Source organism: Rhincodon typus, chromosome 37 (genome assembly GCF_021869965.1).
Source record: "Rhincodon typus isolate 14 chromosome 37, sRhiTyp1.1, whole genome shotgun sequence".
Classification (NCBI taxonomy): Eukaryota; Metazoa; Chordata; class Chondrichthyes; order Orectolobiformes; family Rhincodontidae; genus Rhincodon; species Rhincodon typus.
In genome coordinates, this window is record NC_063368.1 from 3,607,479 (window position 1) to 3,617,573 (window position 10,095).

The 10,095-nt window shown below is 39.2% G+C and overlaps 1 protein-coding gene across 1 annotated transcript in view; it reads left to right on the plus strand.

Annotated features, from left to right (window-relative positions):
- Positions 1-10,095, plus strand: part of LOC109915202 (TOM1-like protein 2) — a 58,884-nt gene that overhangs the window by 43,590 nt on the left and 5,199 nt on the right. Inside the window, exons 11-13 of the mRNA XM_048617335.1 lie at positions 6,935-6,994; positions 8,997-9,039; positions 9,851-10,095. The exon at positions 9,851-10,095 is cut by the window's right edge and continues 5,199 nt beyond it. Coding sequence (XP_048473292.1) covers positions 6,935-6,994; positions 8,997-9,039; positions 9,851-9,996 — 249 coding nt within the window. The 3' untranslated portion in view covers positions 9,997-10,095. The remainder of the gene's footprint in view (positions 1-6,934; positions 6,995-8,996; positions 9,040-9,850) is intronic.

Below are 10,095 nucleotides of genomic sequence, written 5' to 3' on the forward strand. Positions count from 1 at the left end.
AGCAGCATCATAGGAGCAGAGAGGCTGACGTTTCGGGCCTAGACCCTATGACGCTGCTTGGCCTGCTGTGTTCATCCAGCCCTGCACCTTGTTGTATGGTAAACAGTCTATTTTTGAAAAGAAATGTCCCTACCAAATGATGAAAATGGATGTTATAACCAAAATGTACAGCAGTATCTCCTAATTAAAGCAAGGCTATTGTTCCAGAAAAAGGCAGTGAGTAGAGAATAATTATATAATACAATTTGTAAGTGAAATAAATCCCATTCACTTGGTTTGATTAGGGAAGTTCTCCCTTACTATCTCCATTCTAGCTGGCAGTAGTCACATGTACAGCTGGTGAGGGATAAGAAGTCAAAGTTTGATTTTACTAACATCCTGCGAATGTGGAAGTCACAATATAAATGCAATTCTTTTCTGTGTTGCTGCAGTCCCTACCCCTCTCCAGTGATGCAATTATAAAAAATGTTAATTGGCAAAGTTGCAAGATAAATTCAGTTTTTAATTGTTAATTGAATTTTGCAGCTAGTAAAGAAATCTCAACATAGAAGCTCAAGTGTTGCTGACAGACATATTTCTCAAAGATTTTCATTTTGCACTCATCAAGGCAATTCACAAGAATGCTTATAAAGGGGAAAACAGCTCTTCTACATGGTTGGAGGCATTGCCATGGAGAATGCAGCAGTTAATGATTGACAGTTAACTACCTAATTTTTGTCTACCTTTCAAACCATGCAAGTTGACACTGGTCAGATAGGTGATAGTCATTAATTGGTTAATTTTTCAGGGCAAAAGTCTGACCAATCAGAGTCTGAGGTAATACCTGTACAAATCAATCAATCATTCTTCTTCCTTTACCCTTCCCTCCTGAATACAGAATATTCCAGTATTTATGTCCTTGCAATTTATCCTATTGAGTATGACATGCTTTGACAAAGGCTCTTGTTTCTCAGCAATACTTAGAGAATGAAACCTTTGCCAAGCTCCATGTTTCTTTATGACAGTGAATTGGAGCCAAGCAACACTTGAACAGGTGGTATGTATTTCAGCCCTATTTATTGTTCAATCTCCATTATGGCTATGGGGATATAGGATCACTACTGTACAAAGGAAGTCAAGGAATAGTCCTTATCCTCAGTGCTTCACCTTTTTTAAAATAGGTAATTTGATGTAAAGGTTATTTTGTAGGATGTTTAATCTTTGTTCTGACACTGAATTGGGAGAAAGCTGGTGTGGATGAAGCTGAACTAGCGACAATAATGATGTAAGCATTAGCATTACTTAATTTTTTTAGATGCTTCAATAGTTCACTTTGGTGATTCTTGTTCATACCCTGTAAATCAACATCATGACGGAAGTTCTCTGAAAATAACCACTTGCAACTTCAGAAGTTTTCTAGTAGTAGAAAGCAGCAAAACAATTCACATTTATATAGTACCTTTTAATGTAGCAAAATCTCCTGAGCTGCTTCTCAGGAGTGTTATTGCCCAAAATTTGATCATGACCTATACATATCAGGATGGGCTTTAAAAAGTGTCATAAAGGAAAAGAGATTTCCAGGGTTGAGGCAGCAGAAACCTGGCACCATTGCCAGGTTGAAAAAAGTTGAGGGGTACACAATAGACAAGAATTGGAAGAATGCACAGGTCTCTGGGCATGGGAGGGCAGCAAAATTTAGCAGAGAGTGACATGTTTGTGGAAAGATTTGGAATGCTAAGACAATATCTCGATTTTAAATTTGATGCATTATTAATCCAGGAGCCATAGTACATCATAGAGTACCAAGGTGATGGATGTACAAGGACTTGGTCCGAGTTGGGATGCAGGCAGAAGAAAGCACAATATGTTCAAGTTGTTAGTAAATTCGCTAAGCATTTTTTTTTTTGGTTTAGTTTCCAATTGTCTCTCCTGAAGATAAATAATTGTTGACAGAGTCCTACTGGGCCATAAATAGGGCTGTTCTCTTCTGATGATAATCATTCTTTGAAGGGACCCAACTCAGTGAAGATTTTGACCTTGATACAACGAAAACCAGTTATTGTGAGCCTGATAATGTTGGTAAACTATCTAGCTGCTAAGAAAATCCCAGCCAAGCTCAATGCTGTTCTTAATCTGGCACACAAGCTCTTTCTCGGGTTTGTTGTTTAGCAAACAGGAGCGGCAGTGTTTATTAATATCCCTCAATTATCCAGAAACTGCAGTGAATTGCACTATCCTAATTGCAGACATCTGCTAACTCAAACAGGTCTGTCTCCTTTTAACCTACATAACACAGAGGTGACTTATTTTTGTAAAGAACAAGATTCACCACCATCTTAACAAAGGTAATTTGAGATAGAGCACAAATGCTGGCCTTGCTAGTAACCTTCTCGTCCCACAAAAGGTTTAAAAAAAAAAAGGCCCTTTTGAAACACAGGTGAGTTAACTATTGATTTTTAAGGTTTATTTTCTTATTGAATGATGATTTCTCTGAAATAGACGGAGAATACACTGAATGAGCACACAAACAGAACAACATTAGACAACTGGATGTTAAACCAAGGAATGGTGAGAATTCACCATATTCTCTGGCTGATTCATCTTCTGTCCTTCATGACTTTAACTTGCGGGCTCTTCAGTGAAGCTGCAAACAGTATTGGGTGTTGACCTTGCCTGAGATGCCACTGGTATTGTCATCAATCTGCTGTTTGTTCCTTTGCATTATACATAAATTTTTTTTAAAAGATTTTGGAGTTTAAAACCTGTCATGAAATCACTGAGAATGATGAAACTCCTGCAATCTTGCAACTCCCCTCCCCTCCAAAACAAAAAAAAACCATATGCTTGTTTCATTCCCTTTCCCATCAAGCAAAAAAGAAGCTACTTGCTGGGACACGACTGAAAATTAGTGAAGATTCCTACAACTGATTAATTATGTGGTACTTGCAGTTAAGAAACAGGCCATTCAGCCCACCTGTTCCATGCTGATGTTAGTGCATTACACATGTTCTCCCAACCTACTTTATCCTACTCTTGCCAGCATATTGTTCCTGTCTGCTTTGAGGTGACATGTGCTTTTCATCCTGGAGAGGAAGTGTCTAAGAAACAACTCTCTGCAGGAGTATAAAGTGATGAAATATTGATATTACACTTCCCCACATTCATTTATGCTAAATCATGGGTTCTGGCCACCTATTAGGCAGCATGGTGCCATGGTTGTTAGCACCGCTGCTTCACAGCACCAAGAACCCAGGTTGGATTCCAGCCTCGGGCGACTGTCTGTGGAGTTTGCACTTTCTTCCCATGTCTGCGGGTGTTTCTTTGGGGTGCTCTAGTTTCCTCCCACAGTCCAAGTTGTGCAGGTTTGATGAATTAGCCATGCTAAATTGCCCCATAGTATCCAAGGATGTGCAGGCTAGATGAGTTAGTCATGGTAAATGCTGGGTTACAGGATAGGGTAGGAGGCTGGGTCTGAGTGGGATACTGTTCAGGAGGGTCAGTGCATACATGATGGGCTGAATGACCTCTTTTCGCACTGCAGCAATTCTGATTCTATTACCTTTCTGTTTGGGTAATCCAAGCTATTGAGTTTCATCAGGCTTTAGGAAGCTGCATTGCAAAGGTCATTGGATAGCACAATTGGAGTAGGAACCTGAAATGGCATTCCATCTTTCCATGAGTGTACCTCACTTGTAATCAAAAAGAAAGTCAATTAAAGCAATCTGGCTGGTTTTTTCTTGTGAAGAATTGAGTTGTACTGTTACATCATTCTCTTTCATTTTAAGAATAAAAATCATTCAATTCTTTGGCGAATTCTTACTTTTGTCAGTTGATTTTTTTTAAAAAATTCTTTGCATTTTCAGAAGATGAAAAGTATTTTGTTGGCAGAATGAGTACCGCTAATCGTATGCATTCAGGCTGCTGAGAATCCCTCAATACTGTCTGTGTCCTGGGATACTGTAACTCAATCCAAACTGTTTTGGTTCTCAATATTTAAGCAAGCTTGTTTCTACATCCTTTACTGGGAACAGGCATTTATTTGCCTTAAAACAGTTGACAAAGTGCTAACACAGGACATTTGTGTTAGGACATCTGTACCTGTAGCTTCCAATGCTGAAACATTTGTGCATTTGAATGATCTTCTAGAACTGTTGACCTTCTTTCTAATGATTGATCTATTTAACTTGTGGAAATTATTTTAAATAATTATTGTGAAATATCTAACTCATCACTGCCCTTTTCTGAAATGCAATTTTCCTCACTGTGCAAGGTGTTGTGCTTATGGACGATTTTCGGATTCCTAGATATGTATCAATTCTACCAGTTTATTTTCAGATTTCAATGAAAGGAGTTATTAAAAGCAGATCATTGATGTTATTAGCTATGGACTGGTATACTTTGACATCTGTTCTCTTCCTCATGATTACCGCAATACTCATCTATGAATTGTGACCACCCTGTACTGCTGCAATATGAAACTATCACTATAGCCAATCTTAGCTTTTGAGACTGCATCAGCGTTTGACAGGACTTTTTTTTTTAAATGAGTCAGTATCCACATTCAATCTTAGAGGCCTCTTTGACAGCCTGTGGTTGGAGGACTGTGTGTTCCAGACCCTTTGTGACTAGAGTTGAGATGTAGGTCTGCAGCAGAGAATAGCTGAAAATTTTGCACTGCATGCTGCTTTGTTATTTGGTGTGTCAAGTTGTCTGTTAATTGATTGTTGCTCCTGAAGTAGGGGTTTAGGTCAGAGTAGACTAAGCATTACACCTTCAATTGTCTTATACTTTCCCTGAGGGTTTTGTTTTTCAACCTGACCAACCCAAAACAGAAATAATCACCTACAATGGTATTTCAAAAATGCCTGAGTATTAGCTGTTCTGGCTGACACAGCATCAGTGCAAATCTCTGGCTAGTTGTGTTACTGGTTATTTGATCTGGAACACCCCACTTGTGTCTGAAACCAGATTGTCCAGTCATACAGGCTTGCTAAGTACTTAACTGCTATGTGCAAGGTTTCCAGGCTTAGCTGTAATTCAGAACATCCCTGCCTTGGGTGAGTTTCAGTCTCCAGGGGTGTTAAGCATCTTCAGCACCAGTCAAATAAACAGCATATCATGGCTTTGCTTGTTTGCAACAGAAAAGGTGAGTGTCACTTCCTCAGTTGTCCACATTGTAGTGGAAAGAGAAATGGTGAATGAACAGTATTATAAAAGCAAAATACTCCAGGTGCTTGAAATCTGAAATAAGAATAAAAAGTGCCAGAAGAATTCAGCAGTTGGATAGCATCTGTGGAGAGAAACAGTTAGCATTTCTGGCCAATGAGCATTCATCAGAACTGATGACAAATAAGAAATGTAAGAGTTTATGAACAAGAGGGGGATGGGAGCAGGGCAGAAAAAAAAGGAAAAGATCTTTTGATAGATTGACGGCCATTTGAGTGTATATAATAGAAGATTTTCTGATGCAACAATCAAACAGATTGGTGATGGATACAGTGAACAAAAATTGTGTCCACTGAAGCACGAATTGTGAAGTAAAAGTGCTAATGTAACATTTAAGGGATAAAGGAAAAGATGAAGACCAACTCAGTAAAACAAAGATAAAGTTAAGAAAATTAAAATGACAAGCAATTGGAAGCTCAGGGTCATGTTTATAGATAGAGCAGAGGTGTTCTGTAAAGCAGTAACCTAAAACACAAAGCTGGGTAATCACTTTACAGAACATGCCTTGAATTGATAAACATGACCTCAAGCTTCCAGTTGCTTGTCACTTTAATTCTCCACATTAGCTCACAGTCTGACCTTTTGTCCATGGCCTGCTCCAGTGAAGCTCAATGCAGTTGTTCTGTTTTGCCTCCGCACTCTGCAGCCAGCAGTGTTCAGCAATGTTTGATCATGACCTCTGCCTCCCATCTTGTTCTGTGTTTTTTCTTCCACTTTGTTTGATGGGTTAGTTTTTATCCTTTGCCTTTTATGTCCTCATGTTGCATTCAGGTAGTATTTTGTTTTAGCTATCCACGTCTCATTTGAACATAGCCTTTGTTTCTTCACTATATCCGTCAGCAGCTTTTTTGACTGTTATACAACAAGATATTTTATAATCTACTTTACCCTGGCTTTCAACTTATGAGCCCATAAGAAATAAGAACAGGGATAGGCTGTTTGGCCCCTCAAGCCTGCTCTGCCATTCAATAGAATTATGGCTGATCGGACATTCCTCATGTCCGCTTTCCTGCCTTTTTCCCCATAACCCTTGAGTCCTGACTGATCAAGAATCTATCTATCTATCGCAGCCCTATCACAGATCTTCCCCTTAGTTCTTACTGCCTCTATCCCCATTCCGTCAGCTTAGAAACTCCAAAGTTTCCGTTTTTCTTCAGTGCATATGCAAAGTCATCAAGCAAAACCATTAACAGTTTGTCTCCGCTGATGCTGCCTGACCTGCTGAGTTGTTTTTTCAGCCTTTTTGTTCTTGTATGGCATATGAACAGGCTGTCCACATGGTATGTGATCTATCACATTTTCTTGTATCCTTTTGGGTGAACATCTTTTTAAAAGTTTTAAAGAGCCTAATCATCAACTCTTACCAGGCTGACTCATTCCGTTTTAAAATTAATTTATTGACTTCTAATTTACTTTTACTTTTGGAATATTGTGACCAATCTGTATGTGTGTGGGGTGAAACTGATTGTAATTTATTAATTTAATTTTTGGAAAGCAAGGTGTGACGTTCCAAGTGCTTCAGCAGGAACTCGCTGGAATATTGTTTTAAAAATCAGCATTTTATAAATTTTTTAATAGAGTTTACAATTGACCTTTTATAAGAATCATAAGTTAAGTAATCAAGGAAATTCATACCTTGCTTACATGTGAACTTTATTATCAATTTTATTTTTTAAAGTTTATTTTGGTTGTTTAACTCCCACCTGCCCTTCCCATTTATGTGTAACAGATTCCAGTCACTCAGACCAATCTAATGGATGATATTGAACAGTGGCTGTCCACAGATGTGGTGAGAATTTTGGGTATCTTTTTCATTTGCGTTGTTTTAACTCCATTGAAGTTTGAGTTTGACTTTAGTCTTTTATCATTAGTCTTTTCAAAGCTTTGGCAAAGCTGGTTTATGGATTCCAGGCTTTGTCTGAAAGCTATTTCCAATCCCGACCAGAGATCCAGTCTTGTTCTCCTTTTCAGTTTCCATCTATTCACCTAATTTGTTAACCACTTCGATGTGCTTTGGAAATGTTCTCGCACACTTTTTTTTGTTAATGTTTGAGTACAGGGCAATGCTGAATTCTGCAGGTTTAAAGGGGAGGAAATGGCCCAGTGGTATTATTGCTGGACTGTTAATCCAGAGACCCGGATAATGTTTTGGGGACCTGGGTTCGAATCCCGTCACAGCAGATGGTGGAATCTGAATTCAATAGAATATCTGGAATTAAGAATCTAATGATGACTGTGAATCTATTGTCAATTGTTTGAAAAACCCACGTGGTTCACTGATGTTCTTTTAAGGAAGGAAACTGCCATCCTTACCTGGTCTGGCCTACATGTGACTCCAGACCCACAGCAATGTGGTTGATTCTGAACTGCCCTCTGGGTAATTAGGGATGGAAAATAAATGCTGCCTAGCCAGTGACATTCTCATCCTATTCATGAGTAAAGAACAAAAAACAACTAACTGCCTGGCAATGATCGGGGTGCAGGTACTGAACCATACTAGCCAGAGTGAAAGCGACGTAAGAAATAGGAGGAATAAACCCTTTGGAAAAGCTTAGTTCACTTCCCAGTCTCTGGTTGGCTGATTGCCCCATGATTGTGATCAGTGACACCACAATTGGCCTTATATGCACCAGTGCCCCCTTCTGGCCACAGTAGTCCAAGATTTCCGATCTTCATTACTGGGCGATTGTGTACTGCCTGAGATTAGGTACTGCATTGACTCTGAATAACTCCTCCACCACTTCCAGTGGTTGAACAACAGTCACAGTTTAGATTCGCACATGAAAACAGTCATTTGGGCAAGATCTGAAAGTGGCTAGTGCTCGTAAAATAACACTGCAGGAAGGCAGTGTTTTATGGGGAGTTTGAGGTTCTCTTGTTCTATTATAAAAGATATTGTTTGGCACATTCAGGGCATTTTCACCACTGTTAGAACCATGATTGAGCTGCAACAGTTGAGCTCGTTCACAGATAGATATTTAGCATAGACCAAAGCATTGTTCTTTCAGCTAACAAGCAAACCCTTAAGCACATCAATTTGCTACTGGAAGAGGAATGTGTTTTTTTTTAAAAACCTCCTTTGTTCTTAATTCAGCATTGATTTGGTCTACTTTATCTCTCCTCGTAGCATAACTTGCTGATCCCAGGGATCAGTCTAGTGAACCTTCATCTTCATTGTATTCTCTCTCTGTTGCTCTAAGTTAGTGTATCCATTCTTGCGTAAGGAATCAGAAGCTGTACAAAGTACTCCATATGTGTTCTCATCAATTATGAGAAATCTTTACTTGTATATGCTTTCTCACTGTAGTCTCCCTACCTTAAAGAATTACTTGAGTGTTTGGGAAGCCCATGTGGCTGTGGTTTTTTTTTTTTAGCATTGATCAAATGTGAATCAGACAGTCAGACTTAATCCGTTCTTTGAGCTAGACCTGTTGCGTTCACCATAAAGACCTTATTCTCAACTTCACCTGTCGATAACTTTTGGTCACATTACCCATCAGCCATCTCTCGCTGAAGAGAGAGCAGGCTGTAGTCCTCTGTGTGACTATGTGACTTTCACTTCAAGTTATTGTGCAATTATAACAGCTTAAGTAGGATGTCTGTTTTGTATCTGACCCATAAATGTCAATGGCTACTTCAGCTGCTAGAGATGGAGCACACGTCCCATTGACTCCACATGTTACCACATGCTCATAGTTTAATGCCGTTTTAATTAATGTTATTTGGGACAGAAGAAAAACAATTCTGTCTTCACGTTAGAAATGACTAATAAAACTTATCTTTAATTTTAGAAAGGTGAATTTGGAGATGATTCTGAAGGAGTAACAAGTGAAGGTAAATTCTGTTTTCATTTTGTAATGGATAAAAGACAAAGTTTTTTTTTAATATTGAAACTCTTGTACATGTTTGAATTTTCAATGGCCATGTCATCCCACCAATTGTTGAATTGGTCTGATTTTTTTTTTCCCACCAAACATCACAATTTTATTCCTTGTAAACTGAAGCTATTTATCGAAAATAAAATAAAAATGTCAAACCAAAAATTTTGTCAATGGTTACATGATAATAATGACTCATTAATCAAAGCCCTTTATTTCATTTTAATTGGCAAATTTTACTCAGAACAGCAAAAGCTTAGTTTTTAATCACAGGACACCTGGCCTGTTCACCCATTTCCCCTGTGCTCATTGATCTATATTATCTCTCAAGCAAAGCTTTGAGTTATCCTTCCTTTAGGTCCCTGCGTGACCTCATTTATCTCCATGACTGTAATCGCCTCCAGCCCAAAACTCTGTTATCTGCAGTCCATTAGCTATGGCTTCTTGAGCATCTCTGATTTTGATCAGTGCCGTTGGTCCTGGATCCTGCAGTTACCTACACCCTAAGCCCTGGAATGGTCTCTCCTTCTCCCTCTATCTATCAGCCCTGTTTCCCCCTCTATCTACCACCCCTCTCTCCCAGCTGAAAATCTCCAACTCTCCTGATAATCTTCTAATCTACATACAAATAATGACAAACAAGAAATGACTTTTGGTCCATCCGGCCTGTTCCATGTCTCCATTCTATCCAAAGACCGAGCCAGCGTTTTGCTTGATCTAAGATGCTAAGCATTTTTGCATAATGAATAAAGCAATTTCTTTTCCAGAATTTGATAAATTCCTGGAAGAGCGAGCAAAAGCAGCGGAACGGCTGCCAACCCTCCCGTCACCTCCTACAGAGGCTCCTGGCTCTGTTACTATGACCAAAAAGAAGAAGCAGGAAAAGATGGAGGATGCCCTCTTTACACTGTGAAGTTCGGGTCCACCCTCTGCCTGCCACCTTGAATGAAGGAACACATTGGGGCAGTCCTATGCCCTCTCTTCCCCCTCCCACCCCCCTTTCTCTCTTCCC